The sequence below is a fragment of the Curcuma longa genome, chromosome 1 (assembly GCF_044706935.1).
Source record: "Curcuma longa cultivar G26 ecotype Majalengka, Jawa Barat chromosome 1, ITB_CL_G26_1.1, whole genome shotgun sequence".
Classification (NCBI taxonomy): Eukaryota; Viridiplantae; Streptophyta; class Magnoliopsida; order Zingiberales; family Zingiberaceae; genus Curcuma; species Curcuma longa.
Window position 1 is genome coordinate 17,472,738 of NC_133861.1, and position 19,589 is coordinate 17,492,326.

At 39.5% G+C, this 19,589-nt stretch overlaps 4 protein-coding genes across 6 annotated transcripts; all 4 read left to right on the forward strand.

The window, feature by feature from the left end:
* Positions 1–154: 154 nt before the first annotated feature.
* Positions 155–6,557, forward strand: LOC141832905 (translocon-associated protein subunit alpha-like). The gene is made up of 8 exons (XM_074720274.1): positions 155–263; positions 1,008–1,169; positions 1,274–1,324; positions 2,066–2,154; positions 3,274–3,351; positions 3,796–3,999; positions 5,570–5,641; positions 6,235–6,557. The coding sequence occupies exons 1-8, from the start codon at positions 194–196 to the stop codon at positions 6,283–6,285; spliced, it is 777 nt and encodes a 258-aa protein (XP_074576375.1). The 5' UTR covers positions 155–193; the 3' UTR covers positions 6,286–6,557.
* Positions 6,558–8,200: 1,643 nt separating this feature from the next.
* Positions 8,201–9,047, forward strand: LOC141832915 (peptidyl-prolyl cis-trans isomerase). The gene has a single exon (XM_074720285.1). The coding sequence runs from the start codon at positions 8,278–8,280 to the stop codon at positions 8,794–8,796; it is 519 nt and encodes a 172-aa protein (XP_074576386.1). The 5' UTR covers positions 8,201–8,277; the 3' UTR covers positions 8,797–9,047.
* Positions 9,048–9,886: 839 nt separating this feature from the next.
* LOC141834286 (uncharacterized) lies at positions 9,887–12,633 on the forward strand. The gene is made up of 2 exons (XM_074721671.1): positions 9,887–10,120; positions 10,211–12,633. The coding sequence occupies exon 2, from the start codon at positions 10,378–10,380 to the stop codon at positions 12,325–12,327; it is 1,950 nt and encodes a 649-aa protein (XP_074577772.1). The 5' UTR covers positions 9,887–10,120; positions 10,211–10,377; the 3' UTR covers positions 12,328–12,633.
* Positions 12,634–14,212: 1,579 nt separating this feature from the next.
* On the forward strand, positions 14,213–18,563 carry LOC141826013 (uncharacterized). Of its 3 annotated transcripts, none has more exons than XM_074713366.1 (5): positions 14,213–14,963; positions 16,592–16,697; positions 16,767–16,870; positions 16,984–17,051; positions 18,153–18,563. In XM_074713366.1, exons 1-4 carry the CDS (start codon positions 14,290–14,292, stop codon positions 17,042–17,044), a joined length of 945 nt encoding a protein of 314 aa, XP_074569467.1. In that variant the 5' UTR covers positions 14,213–14,289; the 3' UTR covers positions 17,045–17,051; positions 18,153–18,563. The 3 variants fall into 3 exon arrangements, with proteins under 3 accessions (XP_074569467.1, XP_074569404.1, XP_074569534.1); XM_074713303.1 differs by having other exon boundaries at positions 18,183–18,558; XM_074713433.1 differs by lacking the exon at positions 18,153–18,563 and adding an exon at positions 17,140–18,137.
* Positions 18,564–19,589: the final 1,026 nt, after the last annotated feature.

A 19,589-nucleotide genomic window follows, 5' to 3' on the forward strand; every position in this document is an offset into this window, starting at 1 on the left:
CGTAGATGGGACATCTCATTTAACCACGGCGATGGCGCGGTGTAATTGCATGTTTTCAATCTTGGAGAGGATCCCTTCCACCTTGTCACAACTGCAAAGTTGTCCTAATTCTACTTGTTCAAGTCGCCGCCCTGCTAAGACACTACTCACGACTGATACCTGCAAACTTGTCCCCTCGTTCGCTCCGTCCGCCATGGCGATTAGGGTTTGGCCGCTTCTTCTACTGGCGCTCGTCCTCTTATTATCGTCGCCGTTCCTCCCAGGTTTGCTCCTTGATGTCCGCGTTACTTGACCCGCCACGTCCGATTATATAACTAATGAATTTTCGGAAGCTGTTCTGCCAACTGCGGCTTCTTCTTGATGCAGTTCTTCCATGTGTGCAGTGTGCATGGTTATCGAAAATATTTCAGCATTCTTTAGTCCCTAATCCAGTTGTTCTCCTTGGTAATTGGATCTTCTAGGCCTTCGTGAAAAGTTGATTTTTATTTATCTACATAGAGGATCGACGTAGATTTATACAATCGTATTGTAATAACTAAACTGCATGATAAAGGACATAATGCTGTATATATATTAGTAAGTAGATTAGGATGTTTGCTAGTTAAAGGTGTTTATCATTCTTCGGACGAACGTTAAAAACCACATGCGAGTAATATCTGATATACCATGTGCGACGCATTTTCTCTCTTTCTCAATAAAGAGAAATTATAGCACTAATAATTTCTCAGTCAATTTTAGAAATTGTTGTCTTCTCTGCTGCTCAAGGTTAGCCACCAAGCCACAGTGATGTACTTTTTTTAGATCTTATTCAGCAGTGGATGATTCATTTTATGTTGCAATTATTTGACAAATTATTCCCCGTTTTTATTAATGACTTACATCTTGCCAGCTTATATTGTATTTTTTTAGCAACTTTTTAGTTGCTTTTCAACGCTAAAGCAACTAATAAGAAAGTCATTAAGAGCAAACATTGTTTTGACTACTCTATTGATTTTGAGTCCCAGCAGTTGTTAGATGCCAATCAGATGAGGATGCTGCCTCAACCAAAGTAGCTGAAGGAAGTGATGTCGGTATAGCTGGTGATGATACACGAGTATTCAGTGATGTGGTACTGGGTCCAGCTTCTGGAGTCCATACTGTTTGTGTCTTTCCAAAGAATGCTGCTAGATGTACGCACAATTTCTACAGAGCAAACTCATCAATTCAAATAGTGCTTTTGTAGCTTTTACAGGAGGCACATGCATTATTCTTATACAGCTACCTATCCATGCAGTAGTTTTGGCAGGAGAAGAAACTGAGCTACTAGTTGGCTTACATAATGAGGGTTAGTGCTTACTTCCTTTTAGTACTAGATTGTCTGTGCGATCATGTGGATCTTATATTTTGATTTTGATTTTACATAATTCAGAATAGCTTGTATAAAATTCCACCTCCTGACATTCACTATGGCACATGCAAGTCTCTGTGACCAACCTTCTGCAGTGTACTTTCCTTTTAAAGTTAGTTTTACTGACATAACTCAATGAACTGAAAATCTTGCTTCTTTTTTCTGTGGAAAAGTGCTTGTATCTTCTGGATTAGGGAATAGTGGAGGCTGAATCTTTGATGATGCTAAGTTGTTTCTTTGTGGTAGAATGATTCCCTTTGCTAGATTCCTACATATATATTGAATATTTTTTGTTTTTATAAAAAATTGTTTTTTTTTGTAAAACTCTGATCTTTCTTTCCTGACATGTTGCCCCTCTTTGTGATTGTTATTAACTCTTTATACAAGCAATTGCCCTATGTTGGTAAACCATACTTATCTTCACTCACCTTTACTTCTCTGGCTATTGGCCAGAAAGCAGAATATCCATAGGGTGTTGTTTGAATGCATTATTGGTGCTGTAATTTTTTTTTAGTTGTTACAATCTTTGTAGTTCAATGCTATCCCTCTGTATGAATCGTTAGATTTTGTTTTGGGGCTAGCTTCTTGCTAAGCATGGAGGTTCCATGCATTTTTTTATTCTGTAGATCATCTTCTGTTATTTAAATGGATGATACCTTATCATTTGGGCAATTGCAGGCGAATCAATTTTAAATGTGATCGCTGTGCATGCTAGCCTTCATCTTCCGTTTGATCACCGTATGTTTGTGCAGAATCTAACTCTGCAGGTTGGTATTAGTGTTTAGGCCCTGATCTTGTTTGTTATTTTGGTGCTTTCTTTTGGGCAGTTACTTATAATCCTTTGGTTATTTGCTCCATGTCGTTATTAACTGCCCTACTTTCTTGCTGTACATTTTACTCAAATGCCTTTATGGATTTTTGTACTCTGCTATGCTGACCATAAGGGAACGTGCTTGGAATAGAAGATGGATTAATATATCTAGACTTTCAAATAGATTGGCTACTTTTTCAATTCACTGTTGTCATTGTTTGTTGGTAGTTAGTATCCATATTTTACTAGGAAATGCTTGCGGTATATTGTAATCCATCTTTAGCTAAATTAAAATCCGTAGTAGTGTCTCGATGAAGTTGACAATACTGTATCTGATGATATATCATTCAACTTCCTTTTTTTTTGGCCTAGTTATTATAATGTTCCATGCTTTTGGCTCATTACAATTTGCTTCAATTTTTTCTACTATACATCCTGATCATAAGCAATGAGGTCATGGTGATTTCAAAGTACTTGGCAATTGTGGTATCCATAAGTTTATTTTTATGCTAATTCTTACAAGGACTGAAGCATCATGATCGAGATAATTTTTAATTAGCAGAATCAGATCTGAATCTTCAGAAACTTGGAGTGATATTGATTGATTTTGAGGCTTGCATACGTATCTGTATGCTTACCTCTGTCTGCCCTGGCAGCTCACATGCACAATTAGTAATCTAGATAAATCAATTATTTCTGTGGCTTCTAGATCTTATCACTCAATATGTATGATTAACATGTCAAATCATCATAACTCATTTCTGCTGGTTGAATTTAGACCTGTACTTGTGGTGGTTCAAGGAATTATCTGCTTGGTGATGCTATCAATTACTTTGATGGTTGTGCGTGGATATCTAATTGGGTCACTCTGGGTCGCTGATGAGTGGTTCCTTTCTATTGTGGATCATGCTGCTGATATTTGAAGTTCTCTTTCTCCATTTGATCCATCATTTATTTCTTCAAATATAAATCTTATTGGCATCCCAACTATGAAATGAAACATGTACACATAGTCCCTGTGCGTCATTCAATTTTGCGCAAATGATATTGAATTTTGCTGGAATTGCTCCTGCAGGAATTTAATAATGCATCAGTGCCAGTTTCAGCTCAAGCTACCTTCCCTTATATATTTGCTGTCAGCAAGTTTTTGCAGGTGGTGCTGCTCTTATAACTGTAAAATTCTTCATCATAACAAGCTCTTTCAGATGCAATTGCCACTACACCAATATTATTCTTATATGAATGGTTTTTCTCTTAATGTTGTGCTTACACATATGTTGAAAATAAGTACTAATTACTAGAAATATGGAGAAAAAAAAGTGAGGGTGGAAACAGAGGGGAGCTTCTGCCAAATCTTTTGTCATCATCGCATGCTCTTAGTCCAAATGGAATTTTGCTTTAGACAGTATCATCAAAGAAATAATAAAAGTAATTTAAGAGGTATGGATACTATTAGTGATATAGACTTGCAAATTGTTCTAGGATCCATATAGATAACCCCAAGTTAGTTGAAACTAGCACAGTTTATTGATGTTGTGCCATGCATCTTAGTTTATCTATTGATGTTGATAATCCACATTATTTGTTATTATTGCAGCCTGGCACTTTTGATTTAGTTGGTTCAGTAGTCTATGAGATTGAACAACAGGCATATCAGAATATTTTCTATAATGGTACCATTGAAATTGCTGAGGCTGGTGGTTTTATAAGCGTGGAGTCAGTATTTCTTGTGACCCTTGGTCTTGCTCTCATTGGATTTCTGGGGTTCTGGGCATATGGTCAAATTCGACAATTCTCAAAGGTACCTTTTAACTAATTTCTTATCTATTGATGGTGTATGCTATTTGGGTGTATCCTCACATCATAAGTTTGTTTCATGGATTAGTCTAGATGCAGGATTATGTTATCTTTCAGTGTCTTTTCTTCCTGGAGTGTTTGTTTGAGGCTGTTGCAAATATTCCTCTACATTTTCCTTCCTATTCTTAATTACTAGAAAAAGGGAGAATTAAATTTAGTCAACAAAATTTCTGTCTTACCTTTTCATTTTTATGGTTGTTACTAAGAGTTTGAACTCTTAATCATAAACTTGAACAATCACTTCCTATAGTTGAACTTTCTATGTTAGTGGCTAGAGGTGTCAAAACGGTCTTCTGCTTGTACCCTGATTGAGCACGCCCTGGGCCTTGGTTGTGGCTAGAGGTGTCAAAATGGTTAGTTCGTCCATAGCCTAGCTTGGTACAGCATGAGCTGTGCTAGGCATGGCTCAACATGCCACAGGACATGTTATGCCTAGTATGCCTAGTTGCCGGCTCGTTTAGGGTATTGCTTTATTGATTTTGTTTTAAAAAATGGAAACCAAATTGAAAATTGTCAATTAAAAAATAAACACAAATTAACCCATGACCAATAAACAACTATCCTATTAATATTATAATAAAAAATTATTATAATTTAATGCTTATATTGATTAGGAAACATAAAAGGAAAATGATGATAAAAACTTACAATAATTGACATTAATTTGTCTATAACACACACATATTTAAAATCTTAATGGTTTAATTCGGTTTTAACGATTTATATAAGTTCAAACAAAAATCAAACTAAAAGTGATGGTTTTAGCTAATATTCAAACTAAATCAAACCAATAAACCAAATGATTGATTTTTTTTCCATTTGGGTTGGCTTGGTTTAATCAATTTTGGGTTATAGATTCCCACCCTTTGTGTCAAGGGGTAAAGGCGTGGTCAGGTTGAGCATGAATGTATCCGGATTGGCATGGGATCATGCATTTTACAGCTCCCGAGTCTAGCTTGGCACTGGATTAGGTCTGTCACAACTTACAAGCTTAGTTTGGCTAACATTTTCTAATTTTAATATTTGATAAACTTACCATGTTTTAATATTCATTCTTACTTTTTTGAATCATTTAGATTTTTTAGTTTTTTTTATCAAATTCAAATTCTGTTAAAAAATTTAAATATCAAAATAAGAAACAGGCCCAGTGGCCCTAGGCAGACTTACCCAGGGCCCAGACTCATGCTAGGTTGGCCCTTGGGTATTTTGGGCCATGCCGAGCATGAAACAGTTCTTCATGGGCTACAATGGGCTTGGGTTGTGCTGGACCAGGGACTGGCCCTTTGACATCTTTATTAGTGGCTGATCTAATTTCCTCTCAAACTGAACTAAGTCATTTTGTGTTTTGGAGATTGTCTAGTGTTGAGCATATGCTGCTGCATATAGTTTGCTCTTTTTTTTTTTTGAATAGGTTGCAAACTTTGTGCTCCTTCAGAGCTTCATCCTCATTTCCTCATTGTACAATTGTTTTCCTTGAGGCCCTCATTCTTATTTCCTGTGTTTTTCCTCGCCAGAAATCGAAAAGATCTCAGAAAGTAGAAGTTGGTACTAAAACCACAGATGCTGATATGGACGAGTGGTTACAGGTATTGTGTTGTAAGATAATAAGTTAGCTAACTGCATTTGTATTTCTCTTTGAGTTTTATTGTAGGTTTCATTGGTCAAGATTTAGAGGGGAGGGTTTTTTCTGTATGATCAAGAAGATGCTTTTTTTGGTAGTTAGATATCAAAAGAGTATCCCTTGTTCCATCACTAATTTTAAAAGAGCTACATTGACATACTAAAAAGACAACTGAAAATTGAAGGTAAAAATCTACTCTAAATTGAATCAAATTTTGTTTAGAAGTTGTTAGAAATATTGAGAAGCTGAGCTTTAAGTATGAGGTCATCCAAGTTGGAACTAAAAGAACTAGTTCGCTTCCTTTTTTTTTTTAAAGAAATTGGACTCTAAATTGATCTAACTTTTTATTGTTGATCTCTGGCACTCCAAATTTCTTCCTTTTGAAATTGGAGTTGATTTAGACTCTCAATTTTACTTTTTTAGAAAAATTGTTCTGTTAAAGTTAGGAAAAACAACTTAAAGGGTGCCTTTTGGTTAACATGATTAAGAAAATATACCCAAGTGGACTTCACCTCATTTCATTTATCTCTTAATTCTGACGTGCATTTCGTTTCTCAGGGAACAGCTTATGCTCAATCATTGTCGAGCAAGTCAAAGAAAAAGAAGTAAATTGCAGTGTCCATATGGTTCAGTATTAATGTTACTCAAGCTCAAATAATGGTAGAATGAGGCGGTTCCAGAAAGTTTTCAACAGTAGTTTATCAGTTTCTTAAAGTAACCCGGTTTTCTCTTTTACTTCAGATATTAAGTTTAAATCTTCGGTCTCTAAAGAACTGTTTAGTTTAGAAACCTGAATTTTGTTGACTGCTAGATAAGACTTTTTGGTTCTGAATTGACTGCATGACGTTTTATTTCAAGATCTGTGGCGGCTCCTATCATCTTCCCGTTTTTGCCCAATTCGATGATACCTCCTGCTGTTATGTTTATCGCACAAGTTCACTATGTGGTTGTTGACATATTTTCCCATAAATTGGCTCATGTGAAAAATTATGCCCTTGATTAAAAATCCCATGTTATCTTTTGACAAATTATTTGTTTTTAAGATGATTTTTTGCTTTTTTTTTTCGCTAGCAATTGCATGATTTTGTTGTGTCCTTGTCTCTGTTTTCGTGGGCATTGTTTAGTCACATATACTATAGTGTAAATGCGTGACTTAAAGGCGCCTTCGGAGCATGTAAATTTGTTGAAGGCATCTTTCACACATCCTTAGTCAATCTAATATTTTGTTTGATGGTGCACCTAAATTTGTAGAATAGTCAAATGGGCATTCTACTTTTAAATTTTTCAAAAGATGTACTATCTGAGTTTTTTAAACTATTCCTCGTTCAATCAACTTGGTCGATCCATTGTCACCTATACTATATTTACTCATCTTGCAGTTTTATGGAAGTGCTTTGGACTACTTACGATCTTAAAAACTTATATGACTTAAAATAGGTGTAACCTGAGCCTTCTAGATTGATAAAGTGAATTTTAATTGAAACTTATTGATGGACTCTTTAGATTTTTACAAATTTACACTCATCTGATTAGATTAAATGAGAGGAAGATAGATATGAGGTCAAATATTGATTCTGATCAAGAAATATTATGGATATGATATGGGGAGATCAGACTCAATTTGGACTTAATATGAGCATATCAGTTTTAGCTGCTTTGATGCTATTTTGCTAACTACTATTGTTGTTTTGCTCACTATTTTTGTATCTATTGCTACTTTAGTGGCTATTTTGTTATTCATGCTTGGTCCTAATAGCATCAAAATAATAAAAGAGGGTGCATTTGAATTCTTTAACACTTTAAAAATTCATAAGACTTCGAATGAATGCAATTGAAATTTGTTAGATCGATCAAAACTTTAGTTTTGATTGAAATTCATTTATAGATGTGAATTATTTGAATTTTTATTAATTTACAATCATATAAAAAAAGTAAAATTTAAAGAAGGTAGATTTGATATTAAATTTTGATTTTGATTTTAATAATTAAATTAAAAATAAATAAATTTAAATTGTATAAATTGATAGATAAGAGAAGAAGAAAGAGATTTATTTATCACAGTGTAGAGAAAGATAAAGGGATATTGAGATTTTATATATTTAAATTATAAAAATAATTTTTATATTTAATTTTTTTAATACGAGATATTTATATAAAAAATTATGCTTCTTTCGATCCTTCTCAAGTATAAATCACCGTAAATTTTGCATTAAATTCTCCTGAGCACCTTTTAAAGACTACCTTTTTTTTTTCCGCATTGCTCAAAGATTATGCTTATCCGCGCCCTCATCGGTCACGTGAGAATCATGTGCGTGCGCGAATCTCGCGTTAAAGCGAGAAGCATCCTATGGTTCCATCACCGCCACCTTCTAACCCTGCGGTGGAGTTAAGCTAACTCCTCTCGTCCTCCCAAACCCTACACTGTCTACGATTTCGACACGCGTCTCCTTCGACGGACTGGATCTTTTCAAAATAATATCTCCTTCCAGTCGTCGCCCTCGCCGTTTCTTTATAAAAGACGAGCCCTAATGATCTGAAAAGACTCGAAGCGAGAACCGATCGTATCCCGAGGGATTTGGCATCTGCTTTCACGAGACGACGATGGCGAATCCTCGCGTTTTCTTCGACATGTCCGTCGGCGGCGCTCCGGCGGGGAGGATCGTGATGGAGCTGTATGCGGACGTCGTGCCGAGGACGGCGGAGAACTTCCGCGCGCTGTGCACCGGTGAGAAAGGGACGGGGCGCTCTGGGAAGCCGCTCCACTACAAGGGTTCGAGCTTCCACCGGGTGATCCCAGGATTTATGTGCCAGGGCGGGGACTTCACTCGCGGCAACGGCACCGGCGGTGAGTCCATCTACGGAGAGAAGTTCGCTGACGAGAACTTCGTGAAGAAGCATACCGGCCCCGGTGTGCTTTCCATGGCGAACGCCGGGAAGAATACCAACGGTTCGCAGTTCTTCATCTGCACCGAAAAGACTGCGTGGCTCGATGGCAAGCATGTAGTCTTCGGTCGCATCGTGGAGGGGATGGACGTGGTCAAGGCAATCGAGGGCGTCGGATCCCAGAGCGGCGCCACCAAGAAGCCCGTTGTCATCGCCGACTGCGGCCAGATTTCTTAGATGAATATCACCGTCGTCGTCGTCATCCCCCTTCTCTCTACCGCAACTAGTAGTAACGTTCGATTTCGTTTTCGTCGTGCTGGTAATGATCCGTAATAAGGTATAGATCACGGCGGTGGCCGGCGATCTCATCCATTTCGGGATCTGTTTTCTTCCGTGTGTCTTCTTCTGCTCCGTGTTTGTTGAATTTTAGAATATCCGTGTGATCCATTGATGATGGGAAAAAACAATCAACTGCTAAATTTGCCTTCTTTTGATCTGTTCGTTTCGAGATGTTTGATCGATCGATGGAAGCATCTACGATTTGCTAGAAGTAGTATATTTCTCCTTCGAAAGGAAATAAGAAGGGTTTACTCGAAGGCCGGCGTTTGAATGGGCCTCTGGTCAGAATCTGAGCTCAGTTAGATATTTGTTCCCTTGTCTTTTTTATCTGTTTATTTTCCATCCATTTATTTTGGGGTATTGGACAATCATGTTCTCTATATCTTTTATCAAATACGCCAATCAAATGATTCTCCTTTTCTCTGCTCAACCTTATTTCACTAGTATCTTTTTATTTGCAAATGTTCTCTAAAATGCTTTTTTAAAAAGTATGAATTAAATCAATTAGGTGTATGTGTTTTTTCCCCAAAAATAAATTGTTTTTGTTCTTGTTAATTTAAATTATCTTGTACCGTATTTTTATTTGTTTTCTTCAAACGTTGTAAGCCAAAACTGATCGACTAAGAAAAGCTAGAAGACACGAGAACAAGTTGCCTTGATCGGCTGTCCTGGGGCCCAATGTCCAGTCCATCTGTGCCTGATTGGTCACAACCAAATCGCGTTCGCCATACATTGCTTAGCGTGAAATCCACAAACCCAACAAATCGATATATAATATATACATATACTGGAATTTATTCCTATATTATAATTGATATTTTAGGAAATTGAAGATTTGGAAGAAATAAATGAGAAATTACGATTTCAAATGGAGATAAAAAGCCTTCTGGTTTGGGATCAAAATGACGGCTAGTAGTAATTGCAATATAACGCGTCGATTACAGATTGCAGGCAAAATAGGAATGCTGCGGAGCAAATGTCGCATTAAAAACCCTGGCAAAGAACGGCAGGCAGAGGAGGAGAAAGAGGAAGAACCAGAGGAAGACTAACGACGACGGGTTTTCTCTCCTCCTAATTCCCGCCGTTTCCATCTCCTTGTACGCAAAGAGCAGGAATTCGAACGACATGGGCGCTGAGAGATCCCTTTTCGGTTTGTTTTGATCCCTAGAAGTCGCAGAAGAAGAACAAATCTAGCATATCTGCATCCCCGAATTCCAGGACGGTAAAAAACAAGAATTTTGGGGGCATTTACTTGAAAAAAACTTCATCTTTTGGTTGATTTTGCAATCCATTTTTCTCTCTACGATTGCAGAAGGAGAGCTTCACCATCCAATTGTTTCGTCGTCGCCATTATTCAGGAAGGGATTCTAGAATTTAGGGTTGAAAGTTTCTTCTTGAACGTGAAATTGTCATCGATCGTTTTTTTTATATTTATTATTATTATTATCTCTGGGAGTTAGAGAAGAAGTGGGCGACAAGATGATGGGCGATGGCGGCGTCAAGCAGATACTGGCGAAGCCAATCCTATTGGCGGACCAGGTGACGAAGTGGGCGGACGACGCGCACTCGTTCCGGCAGGAGTGCATGGAGCTGAAGGCGAAGACGGAGCGCTTGGCAGGGATGCTGCGGCAGGCGGCGCGATCGGAACTCTACGAGCGGCCTGCTCGCCGCATCATGAACGACACCGAACAGGTGCTCGACAAGGCGCTTGCCCTCGTCCTCAAGTGTCGCGCCAATGGCTTCGTCCGCCGCATCTTCACCATCATCCCCGCCGCGGCCTTCAAGAAGATGTCCACGCAGCTCGACAACTCCGTCGGCGACGTCTCCTGGCTCATTCGCGTGTCTTCCTCTGCCGCTGGCTCTGACGACGACATCCACCTTGGCCTTCCGCCCATCGCCCAAAACGAGCCCATTCTATTCCTAATCTGGGAGCAGATCGCCACTCTCCTCACCGCCTCTATGGAATCTCGTGCTGACGCCGCTGCCAGCCTCGTCTCCCTCGCCCGCGACAACGACCGTTACGGAAAGCTTATCATCGAGGAGGACGGCGTCGGCCCTCTCCTCCGTCTCGTCAAAGAAGGCAGTCTCGAGGGCCAGGAGAGCGCCGCCCACGCCATCGGCCTCCTGGCCCGCGACCCCGACAGCGTTGAAGCGATGGTCCTCGCAGGCGTCTGTTCCACCTTCGCCAAAGTCCTCAAGGAGGGACCTATGAAGGCTCAAGCTATGGTCGCTTGGGCCGTGTCGGAGCTTGCAGCCAGCCACCCCAAATGCCAGGACGTCTTCGCGCAGAACAACGTGGTCCGACTCCTCGTAGGTCACCTGGCCTTTGAGACCGTGCAGGAACACAGCAAGTACACCATCCCCTCCAAGGGCATGTCCATCCACTCCGTCGTCATGGCCAACAGCACCACTTCCACCGCGGCCGGGAATGACCCCATTGCAGCCGTTTCTGACACCTCTGACCAAGCCGTCGTCAAGCATCCGTTCGCCTCCCAATTGCAGTGCGCCAACAAAAACGAGATGCATTCCGTCATCCAGTCCACCATGGCTTCCAAATCCAACAAGGCCGCCACCAATTCGAACATCCATAACCCCTCCGCCAGCGGCAACACCAAGCACCACCCTGTCTCCTTGGCCGGCGTCAGCATCAAGGGGCGCGAGTTCGAGGAGCCCGCCACCAAGGCCTACATGAAGGCCATGTCCGCCAAGGCCCTGTGTCAACTCTGCAAGGGCAATCTATCCGTCTGCAAAAGCATCACCGAATCCAGAGCTCTCCTTTGTTTTTCAGTTCTCATTGAGAAAGGCACAGACGAGGTGCAGTACAACTCCGCGATGGCCTTGATGGAGATTGCGCGTGTTGCCGAGCAGCATTCCGACCTACGGCGGTCCGCTTTCAAGCCAAGTTCCCCTGCAGCCCGTGCAGTGGTCGACCAGATTCTCAGGATCGTGAAGAAAGCAGACGATGACCTCCTTGTGCCCTGCATTGTAACTTTGGGGTGTCTGTCGAGGACCTTTCGGGCCACTGAGACCAGGATCATAGCGCCATTGGTGAAGTTACTCGACGAAACAGAGGCTATCGTTGCAAAAGAGGCAGCTATTGCGTTGACTAAATTTGCTTGCTCAGACAACTACCTCCACCTCGATCATTCCAAGGCGATCATCAATGCAGGAGGCACCAAACACCTAGTGCAGTTGGTTTACTTTGGAGAGCATTTGGTTCAGATATCAGCATTGATATTGTTGTGCTACATTGCTCTCCATGTGCCCGATAGCGAGGCGTTAGCGCAGGCTGAGGTGCTGACAGTGCTTGAGTGGACTTCCAAGCAAGCGTACATGGTTCAGGATCCAACAGTTGATCATTTATTACCGGAAGCAAAGGTTAGATTGGAGCTTTACCAAGCAAGGGGTAGTAGCAGAGGATACCATTAACCACTTTTCTCATAGATTGACAAACAAGGTAAAGAGCTGTATGCCCAACTCTGCAACTCTTTGCTCAAGGTCGATGAATGTACATAATTTGAGATTACCTGTATATGCATTCTTATGCACAGGAGATTATCTGTTCCTAATCTAGTATTTAGTTGTTGGAAGAGAGCTGTTGGTATTTTTTTTTAGCATATACCATATAGTCTGCAAATTTTAGAGTTTGAGATAGTGTGTTGGTTTCTTTCAGTTGGAACTTGTATTAGTTGTGGATCGCATTCGGTGATCACTTGATGTCTTTAGTCTCTTCAATTTGCATGCTCTTCTCTTTTCATGCTTTTCAGAAAGAATAATCTTTCTCCAGAACCCAATCACCAGCAGGGCCTCAGGATTCCTGATCATGTGTGCTAGTTTTGGATGTAGAAACCTAATTTCCTCTTGGGTACTGCATTCAACTTTTGTTTATCTGAATGTTGATGTTTCCTACAAAGATATGCATGAGCTCGACTCACTCATCCTTGATTTTGAATTTTGTTATGAACAAGGTGATGCTGACAAGTAACTTTCAGTTCATGCAAACCACATTGTTTTCTCTGGAATGACTTGGAAACCTTCATCTTTAATCTTTCTTTTCGACAACTATGGCAGATTAGTGCTTCCAATTTTTGTATTCTGCTATTTTCTGATAGAATTTTCTATCTGTTTTCCAGACCTTGACGTACTCTGAGTCAGAAATTTTACACCCTGTACAGAAATCTGAAATCTTGATTTTATAAACTCCTTTTACGTTCTATCCTTCTTCATCTCTTCTGGGCCGTGGTTAACAGAAATCAGCTGATTTCCAATTTTTATTGATTAATATTTTATAGTTAAATTTTATTCTTGTTCTCTTAATAAGTTTTAATTAACATCGGAAAGAGTTAATACATAAATTAAATATAATCTTAAATATAGTATTTTCTTTTAATCTAATCCTTCCATATTTTATTCAATTTCTATTAAAATAATGACATACTTGTAAATTAGAAATTGATCCATTTTTTATCCATTCTTTTTCTTCTTCCTCTCGTTTACATTACAATATTAAAATGCAAAAGGTTCCTGAGAGGCGCCGCAAGAAAGAGCACCAGAATCTGATGTCCACCCAATGGTTGAGAAGCTAGCAAAAGCAATAGGAAACAGTGGTAAAAAGTGGGCCCACTTTCTGATTATATTCCAAATTTATACCATGCGTGCATTAAACAGACTATAGTATTCCTTTCCCCCTTGCCTTCCTCAAGCATATCTACATTCCTCCAAGCAACCAAACTAACGATTCTCCTCTCGAGACGTTGCCCATCGGTCTATCTTTTGCCTCGTCATTTCCTCTCATCCTCATCCAAGCAAGCAAACTAACAATTCTCCGTTGAAGTCGTTGCCCCATCAGTTCATCTTTTGTCCCATCATTTCTTCTCGTCCTCATCCCCACCAACATCCCATTAATTAGCAGCCATAAAAATGCTAAGAAAATATATTTTTTAAAAAAAAAGCGAACAAACGACCTCGCAAGGCTAATGATTGTAGAATGCACTGAACATACAAGATTTTTAGAGGCTGCCTTGCCTTCGTCGCTCTCAGCAAACGCTTTACCCTGCAGTGACGCTCCGTTTGCACCCGCATTTACTGCGAGGGATGCGGCGTTAAGACCACGGCGCACCAAACGGCCACGATCGATTCAATCTTGTCCAGCGCGACTTCTAAAGATATCGCAGTCACAGATAATCATAAGCGGGTTTAAGTAATCCGAAAGAGAAGCCAGCACGTAAGCCGGGAAGATGCGGTCGTCATTGACACGTAAGGGCTGGCGCGCGGGCATCTCGGTTCGGCGAATATACCCGTTGGCGCCTTCGTTCTCCACATTTCCTCTCTCTCTCTTTCTCTCCACCGACCGACATCTCCTTTTGTTGTGGAGAACTGGGAGGGGGGACAATGGATTTCTTGGAGGAATTTCTCCTCACTGCGCTAATCTCCGTCCTGCTCGCCTTCCTCTTTGGGAGCTTCTCCGCCGACAGGCCAGAGGCGGCATCTGCTGCGGCGGAGGATTTAGGGCCCCGGCCGAGGGCCTTGAATCCGATCCAGGCGGAGGAGATGGAGGGGAGGTCGTCGGTCGTTGCCCTTGGTGATCGCACGGATACCAAGGCCGTTGAGGTCGAGGAGGAAAGATCGGATGCGAATGGATTGGAAAAGGACGAGGTTGTTGTTGGATTTGACCGCAAGAATGAAGAGTTGTTTGACGGGGTGGTCGGGATTGGAAGAATCGAGGGTGATTTAGCGGAGCCGTGTGAGGCAAAACCCGCGGAGCAAGTCTCGGAACTGGACGGCGAACTGGTTGGGAACAAGGAAGAGGTAGGGCATGCTGACGAGGATACGTGGAAATCGTTGCTTCAAGGGGAGGATGAATGGGAAGGGATCGAGAGAAGCGATACGGAGAAATTATTTGGAATCGCGAGCGAGTTCGTCGGTAGCGAGATAGGTGGAGTTGCTGTGTCGAAACTGAGTAATGAAATGCAAATGAAGCTGTACGGACTGCAAAAGGTTGCGACCGAGGGGCCGTGCCATGAGCCACAACCAATGATTTTGATGGTGTCTGCTCGCGCCAAATGGTACTGTGGGATACTTTTGCTGACTCTCGCTCTCTCGTTTATTTCTTCTCGTGATAGAATTTGTTTTAGTGCCATTGCTGACTGATCTGAAATTTTGCATTCCATTTGGATCTTGTGAGTCCTTTGCGAACTTTGTGGCAAGTATTCATTAGATGCATTACTCGTACTGAATTTTGTTTATAGCACGAAATGTTGTTTTGTTCCCCTCAACACAGATTGTATGCGGCTACGGTAATCAAGGTATTAGAGTTAGGGTTTAATCGTATTTTATTTTTGTAAGGTTAGAACCTGGAGCTGAACACCACCAACTGTAAGTATAGGGATAAACATTTACAGAGGCAGGGCAGCTGAGCTAGCCACAATATAGATGTCTTTGGGGGATTATCTTCCTGAGAATTCCTTCAGTACAAATGAAATTCATCCCCATCCAGAAACCACGTCTTGGAGATCTTCTTTCTGTTTGAGTAGATAAGGGGTATTATCACCATTCACAAATGCAAGCACTTGAGATTTAATATTAGTAGAGGGAGGGAGAATCCCGCACATCTGTGCTTGGCAAATGCACAAGAGAAAGGTAGCTGCACAACAGTGTCATTCTTGATGCCATAGTGCCGTAGTTATGATCTTAAAATAATATTAATAGCATCAAATAAACCTCAGGTGTGAAGCTGTTAAAGCAAAATAGTCTAATCAAGATCACAACATTTTTACTGGCAGATAGCTCTCCAATTTAATTCCAGTGCATATAATAATGTGTGCCATCCAAAGATCAATTTATTTTCCAGCTTAAAAATGGAGCCTCAGTTGTTTGAATTCCGTTTTATAGTCTGATTACTTTGTGTTGATGGAAATCAATGACCAACTTCAATTCCTTAAAATCTTGTGGATTAGATTGTATGCCAACTGTTGGGCTAGTTAATTGTTGTCCTTCTGGAACTGGGAGATGGAATTGTTACTTGGTATCATTCTAAAAAAATGATAAATCCCAGTCAGTCTCATGGACTCAATCCCTGGGGGTGGCCGGCCCGGTCCCACGACTTGGTATCATTCTATGTGGATGTTGATAGGTGGATATCCAGGCATCAAGATTTGTCTAATTTATTTTATTTTTGTTCAAGTCTATTTCTCCATCTTGATCTGAACAGGAATGAAATGTAGACAGAGTTCATGCTGCAACATGAAAATTATTCTTTTGGTCGTAGTGGATATTTGTGTCCTTTGAGAAAGTTCTAGTGCTTCGTTGATTCACTGTCAATGTGCTGAGAAGCCACCTTTTTCTCCCTCCTCAAGCAAAACACTGTTCTCAATCAGATATCTGATTCTGCTCTCTATTTCACTGCAAATAATTTTTTGGCATGTTTCATTAATTGTGCATTACTGTCTTTAATATTACCTTTTTTCCCTCCTCAAGCAAAACACTGTTCTCAATCAGATCTCTGATTCTGCTCTCCATTTCACCGCAAACAATTTTTTGGCATGTTTCATTAATTATGTATTTCTGTCTTTAATTTTATACATTTCATCATTTTTTTGTTTAGCAGAATAACAGTTGACTGAAGTTCAGATATGCCTTATTTTTTAGTTCAGAATTTTATGCATCTAATGAAGGATGCTCTCTGTTGTATTAGGCATTCATGGCAGCAACTAGGAAATATGAATCCAGAATCTGCTATGGAACAGTATATCAATCTTCTTACTGAATGTATTCCTGAATGGATGGTGGAGGCGTCCAAAGTAATTCAGTCACACCTTTTTTTTATTTACTTTTGAGGTGAGCTAATGTCCTATGGGTTCATAATGTAGGTGGAAGACAAAGGTCATGATGCCAATGATCCTCCTGCAGCAGATGTCTTGAAAATAGGTCAAGTTGACTCAAAGTCCTCTCAATCTGAATCTGGAACTGAAATGTAATATCCTTAATCATTGCCTAATAGTTTGTCGGTTTATGGATTTAGAGATCTATCGTATCAGCTTCTTTGATTGCACCATAAAATCAGTTGAATAATATAATGATTTGCAGTGTAGATGATTCTTCATCTGCTGTTGTCACTGAAAATTTAGAGATGGGTCCCAAACTTTGAAAACAAGGTGAGTATATTCTTCACATTAATTCCTGAAGAATGACGATTGTAGATGTCTTTGTAGGTTGAAAATGCATGTTTTGATAAGGTCTCAGGTTCAAATTCTGCCTTTGCAATGGTGCCTTTGCCTCTGCTGAAAAAAAATGTTTCTATAGCTCATTAGATTAATTCTACATGCACTGAAGAATCTGAAACTCTACCCATTAGCTAATGAGATTTAGGTTCCCAACACCTCAACGTGAAGGAAACTAACTATGATGGTAGAAAGGAGTTGAATGCAAGCTGTGTATCTGATTTTAGGTGTAACAAACAGCTTGCTGTATGTTGCCTGCTATAGCTTTATACCTGATTTTGGATGTAACAATCTGGTTGCTGTATGTTATCTGTGTCATAGCCGTATACCTGATTTTAGGTGTAACAAACAGCTTGCTATATGTTACCTGTATTATTTTGTGATATTGTACTGTGCATAAGCATAGACTTAATTTATGTTATAACATGAAATCTTGTGTTAGTAAATAATGCAATGGAACGTTACTTTGCTGGTTGCAAAATCATAAAGCAAGATATAAGAACATTCAACATTGTCTGTATGCCCATGCAAATTATGGCACAGGTTCCTTCTATCCCATTCCACCGCCATCACCTTCTATATCTCAACTAATTTGTGAGTTTCACTATTACAGAAGTGGAATTGCTAAGTGAAAAGATATATTGCCATTATTTCTCGTGGATACAACCTGGAACTTGAATAAATGGAGAATTTCACTTACATATGGGTGTGGATCTAGCTAATGACTAATACATTCACTGGAATCTTGATTTTGCATTTGTACATCTCATAGTTATATTATTTTATCATTCATGGCATATTATTTTAGACACTCACTGCACCGACCAAATGAAGAGGAATGCATGAATTAGAAGTTGAAAATTAACACAATTTTGTAATGAAGTGTGTTAGGATGAATCCTTTCCATTCAAAAGTGATTTTGGGTCTTTTCCATTTCAAAATTTGCGCATGATTTACATTGTCACGATCAAGCACCACTTAATTTCTCCATTCATTCACCGCTTAGTTTAGCAAATGCTACTTTTTTCTTTTCAGATTTTTCCCCCTAATTGGTGTATCATACAGGATTGGCAAATATGTTGCTTTTAACACTGATCTCACCTACTAGAGTGGCATTCTGATTTCATTACAAGCTTGGCTGAACCTGTCTCTGAGGAACTAATGCTCGCGTTTCAAATTGGTTCAAATGTATATAGTAGCTAGATGATGGTGCACAGGATCATTATTTGTCATAACTGGTGAATTGCCTTTTAGTGCTTGTGAAGCACTTGAGGTTGTATATATTGTATATATCTAGTAACATCTACATTTAATGGTGTGGCCAATGGAACAAGGGCAGCTTCCGTAAAGATTGTTCGTGTACAGTGCTCAAACTTTCAATTGTGCTTACCAGAAAAGATTAATGAATGGTGCATGTTGAAAACCACTCTACTCAGACTCTTGCTCAACAAATAAGATTCTGTACTGTGGTATTTCGAATAGTTTCTCGACACCAACAAAAGAAAAAGTTCAATGGGGAACCTGATTTTCTTGAGGAATCATGTTCTTTGTCACCATGTTTAACTTTTGAAGGACATGATGGTCTTATGGTGAAAAATGATTTATAAGTGAAGCGTTTGGAGAGGTCACTTATTTCACCTAAAAGCTCCACCGTTGAGAATATACTCGTGTTAAAGCATGCCCAACCATACTTTCTCTGTTCCAATATGTTCCATTTTATCGTTGTCCCTAGAATTATAAGAAAATGAACTGTAACATGTCCAAATTTCCTGCCCTAACCACTCCCAGGCTCATCGCAAAAATCAAAATACAGGAATTGCTCATAATTCCATGCTCATCATGCTCACTTCCGAAAGCAAACTCAAAAAATTTGATCGTAGTTGTCTACAAAATGAACCCCAAGGCCTTCTTTCACATTGGCAGCAAGCTCATCAAAATCTCTTTCGTTTCACAAGTAAAAAAACGTACTTGTACCTTGCGGTATATCTTTTCAATATGCCTTTGTTTTCTCCTGTGGATGCATCACAGCTATACTCGTTATATTCATGATGGGTATTAGTCTACATGATTCGGGTGTCTTCCATGCTATGACAGTTCATTCTCGTGCCTCCTTGCATGATAAAATAGGTGATAATCAAGTTAGAAATGGATCTGCCTCAATAATGATCAGAAATCTCATATTAAAGCACAATGTTAATCTAGTATAAATAAATTACATTTGAATAAATTTTAACTAAAAATCAAGATAATCACAAAAGCCATTTATAATTGAAGCTAAAAATAATTACATATTTAAGGAACACCAATACATATCTTAGAATCACATTGCATCATCAAAAAATTATTTTTTAATTTCGATCATTATAATTTAATAATCCATAATTCCAGTCATTTTACTTATCAAACTTTTAATTAAACCACTACAAGATTTCATTTTTTAACAAAAATTTACATGTATTTAAATAACTTTTA